This window comes from Oncorhynchus keta, chromosome 30 (genome assembly GCF_023373465.1).
Source record: "Oncorhynchus keta strain PuntledgeMale-10-30-2019 chromosome 30, Oket_V2, whole genome shotgun sequence".
In the NCBI taxonomy this organism is placed as follows: Eukaryota; Metazoa; Chordata; class Actinopteri; order Salmoniformes; family Salmonidae; genus Oncorhynchus; species Oncorhynchus keta.
Window position 1 is genome coordinate 55,127,312 of NC_068450.1, and position 23,040 is coordinate 55,150,351.

At 45.3% G+C, this 23,040-nt stretch overlaps 1 protein-coding gene and 1 non-coding gene across 2 annotated transcripts in view; one reads left to right on the plus strand and one right to left on the minus strand.

Annotated features, from left to right (window-relative positions):
* LOC118363762 (protein TANC1-like) overlaps nt 1–23,040 on the minus strand; it is a 58,417-nt gene that overhangs the window by 7,299 nt on the left and 28,078 nt on the right. Inside the window, exons 8-19 of the mRNA XM_035744966.2 lie at nt 14,234–14,350; nt 12,011–12,292; nt 10,954–11,096; nt 8,283–8,514; nt 6,099–6,265; nt 4,155–4,463; nt 3,694–3,894; nt 3,283–3,495; nt 2,962–3,084; nt 2,496–2,732; nt 2,009–2,215; nt 1,814–1,895 (exon numbers count right to left, since the gene is read on the minus strand). Of these exons, the coding sequence (XP_035600859.2) occupies nt 1,814–1,895; nt 2,009–2,215; nt 2,496–2,732; nt 2,962–3,084; nt 3,283–3,495; nt 3,694–3,894; nt 4,155–4,463; nt 6,099–6,265; nt 8,283–8,514; nt 10,954–11,096; nt 12,011–12,292; nt 14,234–14,350 (2,313 nt within the window). The remainder of the gene's footprint in view (nt 1–1,813; nt 1,896–2,008; nt 2,216–2,495; nt 2,733–2,961; nt 3,085–3,282; nt 3,496–3,693; nt 3,895–4,154; nt 4,464–6,098; nt 6,266–8,282; nt 8,515–10,953; nt 11,097–12,010; nt 12,293–14,233; nt 14,351–23,040) is intronic.
* On the plus strand, nt 334–406 carry trnat-ugu (transfer RNA threonine (anticodon UGU)). Its single transcript has one exon. It is a non-coding gene; the product is annotated as a tRNA-Thr (tRNA).

Sequence of the window (23,040 nt, forward strand, 5' to 3'; positions counted from 1 at the left end):
GCCTGAACAGCTGTGCTTCTGTTGTCAATGTCAAATATCTGAGGAGAGTTTGAAGAAACGTGGAGGAGTCTGTTACCCTGGCTGACGTGCAGACCACATGCACAGTGAGAGGAGAGCTGTCAGTTGCTTTTACCAGACGCCATCAGCCTAGCTCAGCTGGTTTGGCCAGATTGCTCCAACCAACAGCTGTGTGGTAGAGTCAGTGATGTCACAATAGGTGTGGCCAGAGTCATATATTTATAAATATGTCTCTGGGTGTGGTCTTCTTTCTGTTTTCGAGTAAGCTGGGTGTGATATGTAAATATCCTGTTGCAGTAAGGTATTAATAGGCAAGGCTCCATAGCTCAGTGGTTAGAGCACTGGTCTTGTAAACCAGGGGTCGCGAGTTCAATTCTCGCTGGGGCCTTGATTGTGGGATCAAATATTTTGATTCAAAAGGGAGATTCTCATATTGAAAATATTATTTTTTAAATGGGGCCAGTGAGTTGAATGGCTCCTACAGCTAGTTCACCAACAATATTAAAAACATGATCCATTGATGCTGTCCAGTTCTATCAACTACTTACCCACAGCAATAAATACTACTTCTGACAGCTCTCATATATGTCACTGACCTCATATATGTCACTGACACACACAGCTGCTACAGCTACGATAGTTATTTATCTGTTCCATGTTATTTCATTCACATACAGTAAACATTTGGCGTCTCACCCACAGAAGAGGTAGACAATTGTCCTCCCTCCAGGGAGAATAACTTAATTCTTCTCCACTAATGAGAAGCCACCAGGCACGGGAACACATTTGCATAGAGAGAGGACAATTTCACAGGGAAAAGTATTCAAGGACTCATTTCACCGAATAGATTAGAAGAGCTGAAGGGAAAATCATTCGGTGTACAGCAGAGTATCAAAACTCTACCATGGGAGGATTTGTCGATGTAAAAACCAATATTTATGAAAATAAAACAACGCTAGACTGAATGGTAAACGCAAACAATAAAACAAACGAAGGCCATTAAAATCGGTACTATTGTTTATTTTATCGCCCAGTCAGGTCTCTGTAATCAACATAAATACATGATTTCCTTCAATAGCCCTATTTAGTAGTCTATATTTGCATTAGCCAGGTTATTTGTATGTATGCTTCCAATTGGCAGTGGTTGAGCGCTGTCTATCCCCCAGCCCATGTATTTACTGAGAGCAGAGAAACACCTATGATTGTATTAGAGTATAAGGGATATAAGAGCCCAGACAGGTTTGCTGAACATCCTTTTAGAAGATGGAGGTAACACCATCTGATATCTACAACGGCTTCATCGTAACAGGATCATAAATCCAATGTTACCAGATCTTTCTCTTTTCAACATTTTACAGACGCTCTTATCCAGAGAAACTTGCAGGAGCAATTAAGGTTTAAGTGCCTTGCTCAAGGGCACATCGGCAGATGTGCGCCGCTTAAAGTCCGTGAGTGTAACCTGCCATCTTAAGTACGGTTGGTTGAAAGTAGCTCAAGTACTGTACACTCTTCAAGCCTCTCTTCCCCAGTGAGCTCACCTACATCTCTGAGTCCAGAACAAACACACGGGCTCAATATCACTTCGCTTGCATCCTACGCTACAGAAAACATTAAACGTACAGTGGGCAAGTGGAGACCACCTGAGAGGCTCACTGGGAAGCGAATGACAACAAATGATCTCTGCTTGGTAACAACGAATGCCAACCACCTTTCGAGAGGCAGCATAAACAAGCAACAGAAAACAGAAAACAGAAAAGAAACATTATTATACAGACAAAGGGAAAGTGCACTGTACCCGTCTCTCCCCAAAGCGTGTCGGGAGCGTCTATCTGCACAGCCAAATCGTCCTCTTTCAGCTCCAGTAAGCTCTTCGCAACCTGACAATGAGACCATATTAAACACGATGACTATTATAAGCAATACACAAAAGTTGAATCTGAAGCGAGCACACGGTGTGTGTGTTCGTCAGTGTGTGTATGCAGTAGCCTACGTGAGTGTGTCCCATGCTACAGGCGGCCGTCAGGGCCTGTTGTAAGGCCTGGCCCTTCGCACTGCTCTTCACACCATGCTGCTGTTGGCCCTCCGGGGCCTCTGTGGGGCCCCAGTCCTGGTTCAGCAGGTAGTGGATGATGTCTGGGTGGCCCCTCAGCCCAGCATGGACCAGGGCACACTGACCACTCTTATCAACATGGCCCACCTAGAGGGAGAAACACAGATCAATCAATCAATGAATCCAATGTTTTTACACAGCCCTTGGAACACCAACAGTTGTCACAACCGTATTTACAGTAACCTAGCCTAAACACCAAAGAGCAAACAGAAGCAGATAGTTATGATGCATGACTATATATTCTAAGTTATGAAATGGCAAAGCTTTGCAACAACCCACAGCAGATCAACTTCCAACTTGATTGACATTTTGGTGGAATTGTCAACAAGGTGAGATAACGGCATGGGACTAACAACTGACCACTGACCTTGGCTCCCTTCTTACAGAGCAGGCTGGCCAGTCCTGTGTGTCCTGCTGCGGCGGCTAGACAGAGGGGGGTCATGCTGCTGTCCGAGGCTCCGTCTACGGGCGCTCCCAGCTCCAGCAGCAGGGACACCATTTCAAGGTGACCCAGGTGGGCGTGCACACCCAGCACAGGGGAACGACCAAGCACCTCTGAACGCCCGCTCACACTCGCCCCGCCCAGCATCAGCAGACGACTCACCTGTAGGTACAATTGTTTTTTAAAGTTGTGCGTATGTGTATATGCGTGCATGTGAGTCTCTCACCTTGATGTTGGGAGTGCAGAGGTTGGGTGTGCAGAGGTGTGTGTGTGTGTGTGTGTGTGTGTGTGTGTGTGTGTGTGTGTGTGTGTGTGTGTGTGCGTGCGTGCGTGCGTGCGTGCGTGCGTGCGTGCGTGCGTGCGTGCGTGCGTGCGTGCGTGTGTGTCTCACCTTGACGTTGGGTGTGTAGAGATTCCTGAGGGAGGCCAGGGCGGCAGAGAGGCTGTCAGTGCTCCAGCTCACCCACAGAGCCTGCAGAACACTGGAGGACACACCTGTCCTCTTACTCTGACCCTGAGAGAGAGAGAGGCAGAGATAAGGAGAGAGAAACACTGGTTCAAAACTTCCATAACACACCATCAACCCCCCTCAGTGTATGAGAGGAAGAGGAGAGAGGAAGAGGAGGGAAGCTACTGTACTGTCATATTTGAACTCAGATAGTCTTTGGATTAACGTCCCATTAGTAGTCCATTCAGACATACTAGCTGGTACCTTGAAGATGTGTGCTTTCAGGATATGATGTCCCAGCTCCATGGTCTGCTGCCGGTTCAGCTTGCTCTCCTGTCTGGAGAACATGAAGGCCAACAGAGCATGGCCACTCCTGGGGTCACAGAGGAAGTGGGTGCTCTCTCCGTCCGCCCTCCACACGAGCCACTCTCTAAAGGAGGGGTGGAAGAGCATGCGGGTGCCGTCCCTGCGCCTCACCTAGAGGGACACGGCACAAGATCAGACAGAGGTTGTCGTCATAAATCCACAAGTTGCTGAGATAGTTACTATCACTGGGAGCCAAGTGCAACTCCCACAGAGTGAACGTCACCCAATGAAATGGTTGTATACTACCACCTGATCTAGCTAACAACGTACGGCCGTGTCGCAATAGTCTTTCACGTGTTCTCTCCTCACCAGGACGCAGGCCAGGGTCTCCAGGCGTTGTTGGAAGTCCTCCCAGGACATCTCTCCTCTCACGCCCCCAGCGTTCAGCGCCCGGAACAGCTGCTCGTCCGTCAGCGGGTGTAACGAGGCCAGCACCACGTTGAGTACGGGCAGCACCCGCTCGAAGGTTTGGTCCCCTTCGAACCCCGCATGGCACTGCAGCAGGTACACCTGATGATAAAGAGGACCACAATGGAAATAAGTTGGTTGACTTGATTGTGTTTTGAATCCTGCGTGTTTTACTTCCTTCGCTGGAGCAACTCTATGGGCTGGTGTCCCAGGCACAGATTAAGTGTAGTACTGGACTAAAAAACGATTTTCAATGGAGATTCTCCATTGACCATGCTGTTCAGTCCAGGACTAGGTTTAATCTGTCTGGGAAACCATGTATTTTGAAAGATTTGCCAAATAAAATGTATTAATTCCTTCACCTCAGCCAGAGAGACGGGCACTACCATGTAGTTGCCTCCCTTGAGAACCAGGTGGGCCCTCTGGAACAGGTCCAGGGTCAGTTTTAGGTAGAGGAAGGAGCCCTGGCTGCGAGAGGCCAGGTGGGTGTTGAACTTGCTGAGGAGGAGGGGGTCGGGGACGGTGCCGTTGGGCGTGGTGACGTTGGCGGCAATCTCGGGGCTGACGATGACCCGGTGTTGGATGTAGTCGCTAAGGTCCCCGCCGATCTCGCTGCTCTCTGGGAAGTCGTCCAGTGAGATTCTGGAGAAGGGTAGGAGGGTGGTGATCTCCTGGGGAGACAGGAGACAGCGATTATATTGTCAAATTCTATATGTCGTGGAATTATGTCTGACAAAAATGGATCTCCTGAAACCGTATATATCATACACTGCATTCTCGATCAAAGTGTAACGTAGCTTAGTTATATCTCAGAGTTGAACTTAGTCCACATGCATTGCAACCATGAGCCCAGGAGCACACCGCAACTTCCCACCCAAGAGTCTGCAGTACAAAATCAATACAACACAGTACAATTCTATCCTCCAGCTCCGGCATCACAGCAGAGAGAACCCTTTCTTCTAGTTGTGACAGGTAACATGAAAGAGGGAAAAACACTGAATAATACAAGTGAGGATGAGAACGGTGTTGGCTCACTATGGTGGTGCTGTATGTGCCAGGACAACAGATTAGTCAGGGAGAGGATGGCACCCATTACATCTCTTCAAGCTGCTGCTTCTTCTGACTCACGGAAACATGAAATACAGTAATTGTGTAACACTGTACGCAGGCACTTCTTCTGTAGGATCTTCATTTGACCAGTATTGTCACAGCAAAATAAACCCGCAGCAACAGGATTTGAACGTTTCGTCCATAATGTTGCTTGATTGGTGGTTCGGCAAAAATGTGCTGGCCAAAGTTAGCCTACATGAAGAGTGCAATGCTATTAATGTAACCGTGTTTTACTGCATTTCCTGTGGTGCATGAAAATTCTCAGCACTAAAAGGGGTGATCAAATTAAGATCCTACAGCTGTATATAGGGGATAGGGAGCCACAAATCCACTGACTCTCATTCTGCCAGCTTTCTCACCGATTCACATCAAATCTCTTCAGATGACAGATGCCATCAGAAATGGTGACGTTTGAGCCAGGAGAAGAAAATTACAGCCATAAACGAATAAATCAAATGCAATACCTAAGTTATTATGAAATGATTATTGATGTTTCATTTCCTTGCTGTGCATGCACGATTTGATTAAAGTGCGGTGATCCGATGATTTCACAGTGCCCTGGTTGCATAGCAACTTCGATGGGACCGTGCCTAAAACAGGATATTGGCAACTTCCTGTGAAAGGACCAATTGGGAGATGAGAGAGGATAGAGAGCAGGCAGGGGGATCAACATCTAACATACCTTGCCAACACACACACACACACACTGTAGTGGCGTGTGGTGTCCTCAGCACTCCTGTTACATAACGTCAGGCAGGCTCCCAGGAGCGTTACGGCCCGGAGTGGTAATCCAGGAGGATTATGGGAAAACTGTGTTAGGCAGCAGGAGGGATCAGTGGCCAGCCAACATGTTGGAGGAAACCACCGCCAACGGGCCCTGGTGGAGTAAGCTGACCAGCTAGACTGAGCTACTGTACCCCTGGGTCAGACCAGCAAAGCCATACCATATGAGACACACAAGGCCAGTGAACTATGGGCAAACCCAGATGTACTAAGCTTCTTTTAGTTAAAGTATAGCAGGAGAAAGTGAGCCCTGTATCAGAGACTCAAACCATAGTTTCTACGGTGCACAGACAAGACTCTAACAGACTGTACTGTACCAACAAAAGCCTGGGTCCCTGGGTAGAGGCAAATGCATCACTCACATACACTGGTTACGATCGTTTATCTGTGCTTTGTGACTGTCCTCTCCTCACCAGCAGACAGGTCCTGACAGTGACCAACAGTTTGAGCCAGGAGGGGAACTTGGAGACGATCTTGGTGATGAAGGAAGCGACGGTGTCTCCGTAGTCCGGCTTGTGGAACTCTGCCTCGTTCAAACCATCAACCAGGAGGATGAAGTCTTCTTCCGGGATCTTCCTTTCTACACAGGGAAACAGAAGGGTGGTGGAATTGGGAGAAACGGGGAAGATCGGAGAGAGAGAGAGAGAGAGAGAGAGGAGAGAGAGAGCGGGAAGATGGGAGTTGGAGTAAAAAAGAGCGAGAGCGAGAGAGAGAGAGAGAGAGAGAGAGAGAGAAAAGAGAGAGAGAAAAAAGAGAGAAGAGAGAGAGAGAGAGAGAGAGAGAGAGAGAGAGAGAGAGAGAGAGAGAGAGAGAGAGAGAGAGAGAAAAGAGAGAGAGAGAGAAAGAGAGAGAGAGAGAAAGAGAGAGGAAAAGAGAGAAAGGTGAGAGAGAGGAAAAGAGTGAGAGAGAGAGAAAAGAGAGAAAGGTGAGAGAGAGGAAAAGAGAGAGGAAAAGAGAGAAAGGTGAGAGAGAGAGAAAAGAGAGAAAGAGAGAGAGAGAGAGAAAGAGAGAGAGAAAAGAGAGAAAGAGAGAGAGAGAGAGAGAGAGAGAGAGAGAGAGGAAAAGAGAGAAAGTGAGAGAGAGAGAGAGAGAGAGAGAGAGAGAGAGAGAGAACAAGTACATAACATACGGGCAATAATTGAAGCAGGTTTAGGACGTAAATGTAAGGCACATAGCTGCCGTGTTCCAAACGTATTTTGAAATACTGTACATGACGCCGCAACTGTTTGAAGTGATATGGTTGAATTCCACAGTGCTGCATTGTCAAAATGCCACCATTAATGTCAGAAAGAAAGAAAGAAAGAAAGAAAGAAAGAAAGAAAGAAAGAAAGAAAGAAAGAAAGGAGGTTGTGGTACTCAATGGAACACCAGCCGAAAAGACACAGTGCCGTTTATCAGGCTCAGGGGGTAAGAGATCGACGTGTGCAGGCTCTGGAATATCTAACCTGGGGTCCGTCCAAAATGATACCCTAGTCCCTATGTAGTGCCCTTCTTTAGACCAGCCCTGCTTCCATTCCCCTTTCCCATTTTATACTTCATGAGTAATGTCACAGAGGGACTTGCACCTCAGATGGAGGGTGAGAACACCAGTCACCTCTCCTCAGTCTCCTGTACGGGCCCCTCATCATCGCAACCATTACTTTTAATAAGACAGGAGAGGGGGGATCACAGAGGCATATCTATCCTGTTCCAGTCTAGCTGAGCCGCCGACGCAGCCTCTAATACAGCCCTCCCTGACTGTGTGGAGCTTATATCACTCTATACACTCTGTCACAGTCATCCACTAGTCCACATCATAAAGACGGAGGACGTGTGGTGGAGGCTACTGAACTAACAACCTATTGATCAGGCTGACTGGCTACTATATCATGAGATCTACCAGAGATGGTCTCTTACATTGATATGGCCTGTTATGTACTGCAGTGACCTTGCAAGTCCTGCCCTCTTGTTTTATCCCATACAGTAAGAATAATACACTGGATTAAAGCACTGAGGCAGCGTTTACACAGGCAGCCCAATTCTGATCTTTTGTCCAATTATTGGCAAAAGTGCTGATTTGATTGGTCCGAAGACTAATTAGTGGGAAAATATTAGAATCTGGCTGCCTGTGTATAAGCAGCCTTATAATGCTGATCATTGCTAAAATACTGATCTAAGGCTGCATGTTCCTATTATTTTTTTGACTAATTGGTCTTTTAACCAATCAGATCAGCTTTTTTGCCAACAATTGGGCAAAAGATCAAAATTGGGCTGCCTGTGTAAATGCATATTGATTGGTATGGATACTCCTAAAGTGAAAAAGGTTGTTGTTTGAAGTTATGTTGTTTTTGAAGTTAGAATTGTGTCACGGTCTGTAGCGTTTTTAACTAGTGAACTTATTATCCCAAAATGATCTAGGAGCCCACCACGGAGTCCTAATCAACCGTTTCAGGGGGCGCATGACAATTCATCAAACTGTAAGAGGAGGGGTTGGAGGTGCCGTCTAGCTGGTGAGTAGCAGCTGCAGGTGTTACCACTTACAGAAGTGGATGAAGGGGGTGGGGAGGGGTTGAAGCAGGGTGAGAACATGGAGACTGCAGGAGTAAGTTAGTAGATACCCTTCCGCAGGTTGACGAGGGGCTCCAGGACTCCCCTGCGGAAGGCAGCGATGGGGTCCTGGACACAGGAGCGCAGACTGAGCATGCTCTGTATATGAGGTTCCTTTAGCAGCAGCTCCCTGTAGCCGCTGAGCTGTGGCGCTCTGGACAGCAGGGCGGCGACACTGTGCACAAACTCTGGGACCAGGCAGGTGTAGGTGTTGTCAGCCTGGCAGAAGTGGTAGGACACCACCTAGAGAGAGAGAGAGAGAGAGAGAGAGAGAGGGAGAGGGGGAGTGAGAGAAAGAGAGGCTCCCTAATTGAGCACTTCAATAACGCTCTTTCAGTGTTTTGACTGCCATGAGTGTCTTGAACTTTCCAGAGAAGTAAGTCCTCAACAGACTTTGAATATCTCCATCTCACAAATCAGCATTTGATTTACTCCATTAGGCTAAAGTGACTGCGATTAGTTGCTAATTAGCAGATTGGCTAATCAAGCAGCCACGACGGATCCACTTAATGGAACGGGGGAAAAACATACCAGGGATGTTAAGAGTAAACACACTCTTCCTAGGAAACAAAAACCGACAGGACTTCGGTCTTTGGGACTCGATGCTTTTTATTAATTATTCACCATATCAGTAATTACATGAACATACAGTTAACAGAGCCATCTTGTTCATTTTGTTGAGGACGGAGAAGTATCCATACACCCAGGGGTCATCTTGAATTCAGGAACTCATCAAAAGGGACAAACAGATGTCAGAAACCTTCTCCAGTCAGTCAGAAACCCTCTCCAGTCAGTCAGAAACCTTCTCCAGTCAGTCAGAAACCTTCTCCAGTCAGTCAGAAACCTTCTCCAGTCAGTCAGAAACCTACTCCAGTTGCCTTGGAACCCAATTTGTCAAACTCAACAGTATTACTACGTGAAGCTGCACGACTCTTCATCTCTGAGACCAATTATAGAGGAATTAGGAGTTGGTCTATTGGCAGTGATTCAAGAAAGAAGCCTACTATCTGCGCAAGGCGTAGTTCTGAGATATTGAGCATGAATGTTTTCACATCCCAGATCTCAGAACTGTTTTGAATTGAATTCTTCTTTCAGAACCCATTCAAGGTACCTAAAAGTGCAGAGTATCAAAATACTAAGTGGGGGAAAGAATCACAATTAGAACCTTAGGTTATATGTGGCACAGAATGTTACAATTATTTGCATTTCAATGGAAAAATACAGACATTTAATGATTAAATAAAGAAAAGAGCCTTCCTTCTTTCTAATCATGTCGTCAGATATATTATTTAATGGTCATCACACATTTGTCGAAGTGATAATTCCCTAAAATGACAAATGCACTATATCCTATGGATAACTAAAAAAAACATTAGCTCTGGTTGAGTTAAACGGACATATTTCTCGAGTCCCTGACACCAAAAGTCAGTAAACTACTTGCTAGTTATCAATAACATTTGGTAAGTTTAATACTGTAGAACAAGACAAAAACAGCCATGCCTCTCCCAAGGGCCGTAAACATTCTCAAATGTACTTGTATTTATTTGTTTTACCATAAAGAGCTTACATTATGTGGTGGTGTGGGGGCTGTGCTTTGGCAAAGTGGGTGGGGTTATATCCTTCCTGTTTGGCCCTGTCCGGGGGTGTCCTCGGATGGGGCCACAGTGTCTCCTGACCCCTCCTGTCTCAGCCTCCGGTATTTATGCTGCAGTAGTTTATGTGTCGGGGGCTAGGGTCAGTTTGTTATATTTGGAGTACTTCTCCTGTCCTATTCGGTGTCCGGTGTGAATCTTTCTCTCTCTCGGAGGACCTGAGCCCTAGGACCATGCCCCAGGACTACCTGACATGATGACTCCTTGCTGTCCCCAGTCCACCTGGCCGTGCTGCTGCTCCAGTTTCAACTGTTCTGCCTTATTATTATTCGACCATGCTGGTCATTTATGAACATTTGAACATCTTGGCCATGTTCTGTTATAATCTCCACCCGGCACAGCCAGAAGAGGACTGGCCGCCCCACATATGCTCTCTCTAATTCTCTCTTTATTTCTCCCTCTCGGAGGACCTGAGCCCTAGGACCATGCCCCAGGACTACCTGACATGATGACTCCTTGCTGTCCCCAGTCCACCTGGCCGTGCTGCTGCTCCAGTTTCAACTGTTCTGCCTTATTATTATACGACCATGCTGGTCATTTATGAACATTTGAACATCTTGGCCATGTTCTGTTATAATCTCCACCCGGCACAGCCAGAAGAGGACTGGCCACCCCCTTGCTGTTTGGGGTTTTAGGCTGGGTTTCTGTACAGCACTTTGAGATATCAGCTGATGTACGAAGGGCTATATAAATACATTTGATTTGATTATGGCCATTCTTCTTCTTAAAAATAAAAAAGAGGACCAGAACCTATGATATAAATAATCAAGGACTTGGGACGATAAGATTCTATCAGCAAAATGCATAGTTTTGAAATAATGAGTATTTTTTTCCCAGCTCTCGGAACTGTTTTGTGATGTCTTCCTCTTTCATGTCTGTTAAATTACTAAAATGTCAAATAAAATGACTCAATAAGTATATCACCTTACATGCAATTCCTTTTTTGATTGACAACCCAGAATTGTGTGATTGGATTAGAGATCCAGAGGTGTCTGTGTTTGTGTATGTATGTGTGTGTGTGTGTACGTACCTTGCTGGCCAGGCGTTTGACAGCATCGTCTCGGTGTGCCTCTGGTGTCCCGGGGCAGGTTGTTTCGCTGGGCTGGGGGTCTGTGGTGGGGATGCTGGGCTGGGGCGGCTGTTTGGAGGCTCCGTCTGTCCCCCTATCCCCACCTGCAAGAGGGACACAGCAAGACACACATGTGGACTGTCATTACTTTTTTCAATGGAAGTTGGAGGAGAATAATAATCATTCAATGAGTTTTTTGAAAACCAGCACTCATGACGAGACAAAAAAAATACAAAATCTTGTGCTGTGACTACGAGAGAGCATGTTAAAAGCATCATTGTGGACTGGTTTCCATAATGGATCTAAACATATCTCCAGTAAACAATGTTAATTAAATAAGGCCCTGAGTCACAATGGCAAATCACTTCAGTCTCTGTCAGGCATTTATCATCGTGCACTATAATTAGGTCACTGTCTATAATATATTTCCCTGAGTAGGCACATGAAAGCAGATTCCTACTCTCAACCTAAATGATGTCATTACTTGATGTCATTACTGGCGTGCCATATGGTGCACTGTATCAATTTGCTGGATGGGGACCCGAGAAAACGATATGCGGTGTGAATTCACGGCCATGGATGGTGGGAGAAAAGTGTGGTACTGTACCTAGCTACTGACGTAGCAACGCTTGCGTTTGTGTAACACCAATCACCACACAATCAGTCATAGCTTTCAAAGGTTTTATTCCTGTGTCTTTGTGTGGCTCATCCACTAGGACCAAAATATCTGATGGACCCTCTGCTACTTGCGAGTGATGGTTCGGCAAAAGCATGACGGATCTCAAGGTAGACAATTTCGGGTTGGCTTTTGCCTCGTTCTAAAATTGTCAAACTCATAATGACAAATGTGAATGTTTAAATCACCCTTCGCTGAATGAGTAACCAACCGTTCATCCTTCCATTCCGGGGAACAGGGAAGTGGCAGCTTTCTCAAAAAAGAGATGTTGCATATCAAGAGGTTCCTCCTGTTGATCATTTCAAACAAAGTACCTCCAGAGAAGGGAAATGTGTCTCTTACTTTTGGGGGAGGTGCAGGGGCTCTGGGTGGGGACCTGTTGCATGTGACCTCCATGGCAACTGAGAGCCACCAGCCGCGAGACGACGGCCGTCTTGCCGAAGCCCACATCGCCCACGATAACGGCCCCACGGCCCTCGCAGGTGTCACTCTCCCTTAGGACCTCCTCTAGCCGATGGAACAGCCAATCACGGCCTTGGAACGGTGCATCCATGGCGTCGGCAGGAACCTCAAACAACAACGGCTTCAGCACGATGTCGCCTGATTTGAAGGGAGCGAAGCGCGCTGGACGAAGAGAAAAGAGAAGAACACAGGGGTTACTAACATGACTTCCTGTTCCTTTTAAAGAGTAATGTGGTGTACAACAATAATATAATTGTGTATGGTGGTGTAACACAATAATTGCATGCACTAAGGCAGGATCTCAGTCGGGGTCTCGACTTACTGTTGAGCGCGTTATGATATGGGGTGAAGGTTAATGTTGTGACATAGACAAACACACAATCCAGGATCCACCTCCACACTTCATCCCCCAGGTGGCAGTAACCGGATCTAGATGCTGAGCTTAGCCTTGATAAGCACATAAATGACTGCCAATTAAGATGATCGTCAGTCAGAGTGCTAGTTTAGAGAGCCGTGAGGCGGCTGGTTGGTTTGGTGGCCATGAGGCCTTTCGTTTGGGTTTGAGTCTTTCATTTAGGCCTGTTTGTAGTTTTCCTTTTTTGTATATATTTGTTCCTGTCACCATCTGAACATAATAATCCACTTCGGCTCGTCGACCCAAAGGAGTCAAGGCAGAGCTGGCCCCGGGCTTAAGGTAAGGTAACGCTGATTTCTCACAAAAATGCACACATTCATTCAGGTTACAGACCATGCAACTGGACATAGGACCCCTAGACTTAGCGAGTGCAACAATATTAGCAGGTTAGTTAATCGGTTTCAAGATGCAATTTCGAAATTTAGTTGTGCATCAGAAGTTTTCCTCTTGTTATGTCAGTCACTGACAGTCACTCAATTAGCCCATGTCAGCAAAACATTTTTAGATTGGTAAGTTAGTCTAGCCAGCTATCTAAACTTGTAGTAATCATGGCTGAATTGCCGACCACGTACCAAGGGCACCTGCCCAGGATCCCTGACCGCTGCTGACGGGTGTATAAAATTGAGTACACAGCCATGCAATCTCCATAGACAAACACTGGCAGTAGAATGGCCATACTGAAGAGCTCAGTGACTTTCAACTTGGCACCATCAAAGGATGCCACCTTTCCAACAAGTCAATTCATCAGAAGCCAGGAGAACCCTACCTGCCCGAATGCATAGTGCCAACTGTAAAGTTTGGTGGAGGAGGAATAATGGTCTGGGGCTGTTTTTCATGGTTCAGGCTAGGCTCCTTAGTTCCATTGAATGCAAAAATGTCAACGCTACAGCATACAATGACATTCTAGACGATTCTGTGCAGTTCGGGGAAGGCCCTTTCCTGTTTTTTTGCCCCCGTGCACAAAGCGGGGTCTATACAGAAATGGTTTGTCGAGATCAGTGTGGAAGAACTTGACTGGCCTGCACAGAGCTCTGACCTCAACCCCATCGAACACCTTTGAATTGGAACGCTGACTGCGAGCCAGGCCTAATCACCCAACATCAGTGCCCGACCTCACTAATGCTCGTGGCTGAATGGAAGCAAGTCCCTGCAGCAATGTTCCAACATCTAGTGGAAAGCCTTCCCAGAAGAGTGGAGGCTGTTATAGCAGGAAAGGGGGAACCAACTCCTTATTAATGCCCATGATTTTGGAATGAGATGTTCGACGAGCAGGTGTCCACATAATTTTTTTCATGTAGTGTATCATTTTTGGAAATTAACTGTAAAACTGCACTTTTTTTCCCTCCACCCCATGATAAAATGTGTAGAATTGCAGGAAATGGACTTAAATGTTTTCTCTCCTCAGTCAAGAGGGGGTCCACTAAAAGGTTTTGCCTGTGAAGTGGGGAGGGGGCCCGACCAAATATTGCCTTGGGCCCCCAAAAGGCTAGTGCCGGACCTGCACACACACACATGCCTGCATAAATGCCTGCATGCACACACACACACACACACACACACACACACACACACACACACACACACACACACACACACACACACACACACACACACACACACACACACACACACACACACACACACACACACACACACACACACACACACACACACAAACAGTACCATACCTTTGGCGTCCCTTCCCCCTGTGCTGTTCCAGGGCTGTTTGATGGAGCTTCGCTGGGGAGCAGCACTCCGTTGATCATCCAGGGAGCTCAGATCCTCCAGCTTAGTGGAACTAGTGGCTGCAGGGGAAGACATGAGAGACAGAATGAAGGAGAAGAGAAGTAGAAAATAAAGAATGAGGGAAAGCAGGAAAGAGAGCTTTTTATAGAGTTGTTTCATTCGTTTTGCCTTCAAGGTAGAACATCTTAAACATTTGGGAATAAAATGAACAAACCCCTTCATCGCCAAACAGTATAACTATGGAGCTCTGTCCCCATTTCAACCTACTGTTCTATGGCACCCCAATTCTTTTCAAACATGTTTACTATATTGGGCCTCATATCGGCCATTTTCGCCAAGTGTGAGCAGTGCTAAGAGCAGATGCAAGGCAGGGTAGCCTAGTGGTTAGAGCATTGGGCTAGTAACCGAAAGGTTGCAAGTTCAAATCCCCGAGCTGACAAGGTACAAATCTGTTGTTCTGCCCCTGAACAGGCAGTTAACCCACTGTTCCTAGGCCGTCATTGAAAATAAGAATGTGTTCTTAACTGACTTGCCTAGTAAAATAAAGGTAAAATAAAAAAATAAAATAAAATGTCCCACCGTCAGCCAATCAGCTATAAAGGTTCTCTTCAACTACCTCACAAGTTCATCACAACAATGGCACCAAAGGTATAACATACCCCCTTCAATTCAAGCCCTGGTTTTAACTTAACACACCAAGCCCTTCACTGACACAGAGATATTTAACCAGTGCATGATGACTGAAGCAATTGGCCTATAATTTAGTCTGTCAGTTTCTTAAATAGTAAGACATTGGTTTCAGGGCCTCCCGGGTCTAAGGCAGTGCTGTCTGGGTTCAAGCCCAGGCTCTGTCGCGACCGGGAGGTCCATGGGGCGACACACAATTGGCCTAGCGTCGTCTGGGTTTGGCCGGTAGGGATATCCTTGTCTCATCGCGCACTAGCGACTCCTGTGGCGGGCTGGGTGCAGTGCGCGCTGACCAAGTCGCTAGGTGCACGGTGTTTCCTCTGACACATTGGTGCGGCTGGCTTCTGGGTGGGACGCGTGCTGTGTTAAGAAGCAGTGCTGCTTGGTTGGGTTGTGTTTCGGAGGACGCATGTCTCTCCCGAGCCCATATGGGAGTTGTAGCGATGAGACAAGATAGTAACTACTAACAATTGGATACTATGAAATTGGGGGGGAATAATTTAAAAAAACATGCATGAAATTGGTTTCAACACAAAGCCCTCTAGTTTTAAGTCAAATTAAAATGAAGACTGTTTAAATGAATGAGGTTTTCTCAAATCCGCCTACTTTCAGCAGTATTACATAGCCGCTTCAATGTAATGTAATGTAGTTACTCAAATCTGGCTTATTGCGAGGTCAATAACTCTGATAAATAGCTTAATTATGGGCAACACATTTCTTTCTCAATAAAATCAATTATAGAAGTAGAAAGCTATCAATGTTGACTTCCGGTCCTCCTCATCTTCCCTCACATCAGTAGCCCGCGCGCACAGATGCTGCGCTCCGTAGGTGCATTGTTATGTTTCCCCGGTTGCCATGTTGATTTCCTTTCTAGGCCTACACATACACAAAGCTGCGCATCAAATATAGCCAGACTTTTATACTGCCGTGGAGGTGTGTGTACAATACCGATTACTAGGTCACTACGATTTGGCTGGACGGAATCGTTAAATGTGAGATGTTCCAACTAAGCCCCGTATGGGTGAGCATAAAATACAGGGAGAATCTCAAAGCTGCAAAGAGAACTTTGATGACCTCATATCTCGCCGGGGAATTCTGGCGGAGACCTCCTCCCAGGTAGTACCAGTGATGGCAATACTGGCTGTAGTAACCCGTAGGGGGCTGGGGTCGCACGTGGACATTCACAAAGGGGGATAACACTGTTGTCCTGGCGGCGCAGCATAAGTCTTAGCGGTCGGACTGCACAGAAGTGCCGGGGGAAGAAGGGTCTTCTCTGGGGACCAGCGTTCATGTGTTGAGGGGGAGGGGGGTTTCCGGGCTCCATCAGCCAGGACTAGACATTACACACTCAAAATCTACCCATCCCGGAACATTTTGGCACTCCTGTTGAACGGCTACAGCGGTACGCGCAAGTCTACTCTTGAGCAGGGCTCGAGGGTGGAACAACTGTGTGGAGGGTCTGTCGGATGACTCGTGTGCCAGAGCTTGAAGTTGAGTGTGTGTGTTTGTAGGTGAATGTACGAGCGGAAGGGGAGAGCTGTTCGAGATGTGTATGTGTGTGTGGGGGGCGCGTGTGTGTGCATGCATCCCACAACCGAGGCTATAGGGATGGGATGGAATCTCAAGCGATAACATAAAATAATATCTGCTTCCCTAAATGTAAATGTTCTACTGCCGGTTGCTTTGTCAAAGGTAGCTATCATTTTGGAGGAAGTGGCTACATTATTACGCACACTGTCCCGTCAAATATGAAAGAAATGAAGGTATTCAGAAAAAATCAATACAAACACTAAAGTTATGTAGTACAACTGAGACAAAGGGTCAGAACTGCTTAGCGCTGCTGAACTGGTTGTAAGTGGGTGGCACCTCGTGCTCTTTTCAAGAGATGGGTCCCAACTTCTTATGGGTCCAAGGATCCCTGTGTATAGGAGGTATACTGGAGGTATACTTAGTCTGCTGCTGGAGTTACAGTTTGTACAGCAGTGCATCTATCAGGGTACAGCTACAGTTTGTACAGCAGTGCATCTATCATGGCACAGCTACAGTTTGTATAGCAGTGCATCTATCATGGCACAGCTACAGTTTGTACAGCAGTGCATCTATCATGGTACAGCTACAGTTTGTACAGCAGTGCACCTATCATGGCACAGCTACAGTTTGTACAGCAGTGCATCTATCATGGCACAGCTACAGTTTGTACAGCAGTGCATCTATCATAGCACAGATACAGTTTGTACAGCAGTGCATCTATCAGGGCACAGCTACAGTTTGTACAGCAGTGCATCTATCAGGGCACAGCTACAGTTTGTACAGCAGTGCATCTATCATGGCACAGCTACAGTTTGTACAGCAGTGCATCTATCAGGGCACAGCTACAGTTTGTACAGCAGTGCATCTATCAGGGCACAGCTACAGTTTGTACAGCAGTGCATCTATCATGGTACAGCTACAGTTTGTACAGCAGTGCATCTATCATGGCACAGCTACAGTTTGTACAGCAGTGCATCTATCAGGGCACAGCTACAGTTTGTACAGCAGTGCATCTATCATGGTACAGCTACAGTTTGTACAGCAGTGCATCTATCATGGCACAGCTACAGTTTGTACAGCAGTGCATCTATCATGGTACAGCTACAGTTTGTACAGCAGTGCATCTATCAGGGCACAGCTACAGTTTGTACAGCAGTGCATCTATCATGGCACAGCTACAGTTTGTACAGCAGTGCATCTATCATGGCACAGCTGCAGTTTGTACAGCAGTGCATCTATCAGGGCACAGCTACAGTTTGTACAGCAGTGCATCTATCAGGGCACAGCTACAGTTTGTACAGCAGTGCATCTATCAGGGCACAGCTACAGTTTGTACAGCAGTGCATCTATCAGGGCACAGCTACAGTTTGTACAGCAGTGCATCTATCATGGCACAGCTACAGTTTGTACAGCAGTGCATCTATCATGGCACAGCTGCAGTTTGTACAGCAGTGCATCTATCAGGGCACAGCTACAGTTTGTACAGCAGTGCATCTATCAGGGCACAGCTACAGTTTGCATAGCAGTGCATCTATCAGGGCACAGCTACAGTTTGTACAGCAGTGCATCTATCATGGCACAGCTACAGTTTGTACAGCAGTGCATCTATCATGGTACAGCTATGTGGATAATGGACAGGTATTGATTCTGGTGGTACCGGTAAGCATGGATAAGTATTTCATAAAAGTGTTAAGGATAGTGGTTAGTATCTCAAAATATAACCCATCGTGGTAAATCGTGGTAACTGATGAATTGAATTGCAGCTAGCTATAATTCTAATGGTTTGGCTGATAATAGGAAAAGAAGAGCAGTTTTCACATGGCTAAAGGAGAAGGATTACCATATTTATTGTTTACAGGAAACTCGTTCAATATCTTCTGACGAAGTGGCCGGGGGAAAGAAGAGTAGGATGGTGGAATCTATTTCTGTCATGGGCTAAGGAATTCAAAAGGTCTTATAATCCTACTGAAAGACAATCTACAGTAGATCTTGAGGTGCAATCCGGTAAAATGGATCCTCAAGGAAGATGGATTGCTTTGAATATACTACTTGATGATAAACAGACGTGGCTCATAAATATATATGGGCCGAATAATGACGATCCAAACTTCTTTGACAAAATGTATGATAATCTCATGATTATGTCTCCAAGATACAAATGATTATATTGTAATGGTAGGGGACTACAATACATTATACAGTATATATACACTACCGGTCAAACGTTTTAGGGCACCTACTCATTCAAGGATTTTTCTTTATTTTTACTATTTTCTACATTGCAGAAACTATGAAATAACACATATGGAATCTTGTAGTAACCAAAAAAGTGATAAACAAATCAAAATATATTTTATATTTGAGATTCTTCAAATAGCCTCCCTTTGCCTTGATGACAGCTTTGCACACTCTTGGCATTCTCTCAACCAGCTTCATGAGGTAGTCACCTGGAATGCATTTTAATTAACAGGTGTGCCTTATTAAAAGTGAATTTGTGGAATTTCTTTCCTTCTTTACGTGTTTGAGCCAATCAGTTGTGTTGTGACAAGATAGGGGTGGTATACAGAAGATATCCCTATTTGGTAAAAGACCAAGTCCATATTATGACAAGAACAGCTCAAATAAGCAAAGAGAAACAACAGTCCACCATTACTTTAAGACACGAAGGTCAGTCAATACGGAACATTTCAAGAACTTTAAAAGTTTCTTCAAATGCAGTCACAAAAAACATCAAGCGCTATAATGAAACTGGCTCTCATGAGGACCGCCACAGGAATGGAAGACCCAGAGTTACTTCTGCTGCAGAGGATAAGTTCATTGGAAGACCCAGAGTTACTTCTGCTGCAGAGGGTAAGTTCATTAAAGACCAGCCTCAGAAATTGCAGCCAAAATAAATAAGTAACAGACACATCTCAACGTCAACTGTTCAGAGGAGACTGTGTGAATCAGGCCTTCATGGTCGAAGTGCTGCAAAGGACACCAATAATAAGAAGAGACTTGCTTGGGCCAAGAAACACAAGCAATGGACATTAGACCGGTGGAAATGTGTCCTTTGGTCTGGAGTCCAAATTGGAGATTTTTGGTTCCAACTGCTATGTCTTTGTGAGACGCGGTGTAGATGAACGGATGATCTCTGCATGTGTATTTCCCACCATAAAACATGGAGGAGGAGGTGTGATGGTGTGGGGGTGTTTTGCTGGTGACACTGTCTGTGATTTATTTAGAATTCAAGGCACACTTAACCAGCATGGCTGCCACAGCATTCTGCAGCGATACGCCATCCCATCTGCTTTGGGCTTAGTGGGACTATCATTTGTTTTCAACAGGACAATGACCCAACACACCTCCAGGCTGTGTAAGGACTATTTGACCAAGAAGGAGAGTGATGGAGTGCTGCATCAGATGACCTGGCCTCCACAATCCCTTGACCTCAACCAAATTGAGATTGTTTGGGATGAGTCGGACCGCAGAGTGAAGGAAAAGCAGCCATCAAGTGCTCAGCATATGTGGGAACTCCTTCAAGACTGTTGGAAAGGCATTCCAGGTGAAGCTGGTTGAGAGAATACCAAGAGTGTGCAAATTGGATGGAGAATGGCAAAAAAAATGCACCAAGTTTTCCTTAAACCTTCAATATAGCGACCAAAAATAATCTACAACATTTTGTTACAAACAATGGAGAAATCCTTCTCTCACCAAATTAGATTTTTTGAAAGTGGAGTCATGCATCCTCCGACACAACACCCGCCAGCTTACCCCGGAAGTCAGCCGCACCAAAGTGTCAGAGGAAACACTGTTCAACTGGCACCCGGCCCGCCACAAGGAGTCGCTAGAGCACGATGAGCCAAGTAAAGCCCCACCGGCCAAACCCTCCCCTAACCAGGACAATGCCAATTGTGCGCCGTCCTATGTGACTCCCAGCCACGGCCGGTTGTGGCACAGCCCGGGAAATGAACCCGATGCAATGCAGTGCCTTAAACCTCTGCGCCACTCAGGAGGCCTAAGTAAAACATTTTAAACAAAGGTTCTCTTGTCAAGTTCTTACAATCTCAATTAACGATAAGTTTTGTGAAACCATTCTCCCCAAAAAATGATCTTAAACTATCTGCGACACTAAAAATATATTGCGGTGGCCTATTTACACAGGACGAACTACGGTTGGCAAATGATTCCTTCAGAAAACCCCTGGTCTCGATGGCATTCCAATAGAGATATATCTGCTGAGAGCTCCACTACTACCATGTTTTAATTACTCGTATATACGGTAAATGGCAAACTATCGGACACACAAAAAGAGGGACTGATCTCTCTAGAATTAAAAAGGTCCTACTGGACATTATCCTCAGACGGGATTCTTAAAAGGATGATATATAGGAGACAACATTAGACTAGACTACAGGTAAACCTGTAATCTTTATAGCAGATTTTAAGACAGCCTCGATACAGCAGATCTAGAATCAGTTTATAAGTGCCTGGATTTCCTTCAGCTTTTGAGAATATCTCATAAAATGGATAAAGGTAATGTACAACAACCCGGAAAGTATTCAGACCCCTTGACCTTTTCCACATTTTGTTATGGAGAATAAAAGTATATCAAATGTATTTTTATTTTTGTCCTTAATGGCAAGTCAGAGAATGTTAAACAGGCGTATTTGTAAAACGAACGTGAGTTTGGAGGGTTAAAACTATGAAATATTAAGACATTAAACCTCTTACTTAAAGCCTCCATTATACCAAAATGATATCTAAATCCAAACGGGTTTTCCAGCAGGCTACTAAGAGAAGCACATTCAACGCTCAAAAGTGGTCTCTTTGCCGTTATGTAGATTAAAACCAACCTTTCCCAGTGGTTTGACAATGGAACCCTGTTTAAAGTCTCATCCGTTTGAAATGAAGCCATACAGAGATGGTTACAATTCCAATTTCATCCTTCAGAAGAGTCTGAACAAATACGACAGCAAATAGTACGTCTAAACTGCAACGTACTGATGAAGGAAATAACTATTTTATTGTACAAAAAAATTATAAGAAAGTTATCGTGTATATGAATGACATTGAGAATAAGGACAGTAAAATGTTGAGAAACGAGCAATTAACAAAGGAGTATGGGGATGTATGATCAATACAAAAGTTTAACCAACTCATCACAGCTCTGCCACAGAAAAAATGTCAGGGGCAATTACTCAAAAGGGAAAGGAATTAATTAGTTTCTCTGCCGCCAATCAAAAACCATGCATGGCTTAAAATGACTAGTATAAACGGTAAAATATATCACGTGCACTTAAAAACGAGAGGTTTGACAACTATTCAGGAATACAATTCCAGATAATTGGGAAGAGATGTTCAATGTCTCGATACCATGGCACCGGGTTTTATGAACTGTTATACAAAAATTGACGCATCAATCCGTTCTTTTCAATTGAAACGATCATATAATGTTCTCGCCACAAAAATAATGCTCAATATATTGGGGTGAGGCCTGTGCACACTGCAACGAAGAAACTTGATCAATAGATGATCTCTTTGGTACTGTGATCTCTTTGGCGGCTCACTTTTGGAGTCAGATCCAGGAATGGCTGTTGAGTCAGAAATGTCTGTGTTCAGATGGATGTAGAAACAGCACTGTTTGGAGATCTAAAAAACTAAGATCAATCCATGGAAAATATGAGGACAAATAGAGAGGTTCAAGACCCTCATAAGACATCAACATGAAATAGAATGATATGTATTGCTAAAATAAATAGTAAAATGATAACGTAGTGGGAAAGATGGGTTAGTCTGTCAATATCTGAGGGTTGGAATTGAGATTAGAGGGATTGGTTGACTTGACAATGCACTTAGAGTCCAGTGCAAATGGGAGGAGGCTATATGTACGGTGCATTCGGAAAATATTCAGACCCCTTCACTTTTCCACATTTTGTAACGTTGTTGCCTTATTTGAAATTGGATTCAATTGTTTCCCCCTCATCAATCTACACACAATACCCCATAATGACAAAAAAACAAGATTTTTAAAAATGTTTGCACATAAAAATACAAAACTGAAATACCACATTTACATAAGCTTAGTACTTTGTTGAAGCACCTTGGGCAACGATTACAGCCTTGAGTCTTCTTAGGTATGATGCTACAAGCTTGGCAAACCTGTATTTGGGGAGTTTCTCCTATTCTTCTCTGCAGATCCTCTCAAGCTCTGTCAGATTGGATGGGGAGTGTCGCTGCACTGCTATTTTCAGGTCTCTCCAGAGATTTTTGATCGGGTTCAAGTCCAGGCTTTAGGTGGGCCACTCTAGGACATTCAGAGACTTGTCTCCAAGCCACTCCTGCGTTGTCTTGGCTGTGTGCTTAGAGTCGTTGTCCTGTTGGAAGGTGAACCTTTGCCCCAGTCTGAACGCTCTGGAGAAGGTTTTCATCAAGAATCTCTCTGCAGTTCACTCCGTTCATCTTTCCCTCAATCCGGACTAGTCTCCCAGTCCCTGCCACTGAATAGCATCCCCACAGCACGATACTGCCACCACCATGCTTCACCATAGGG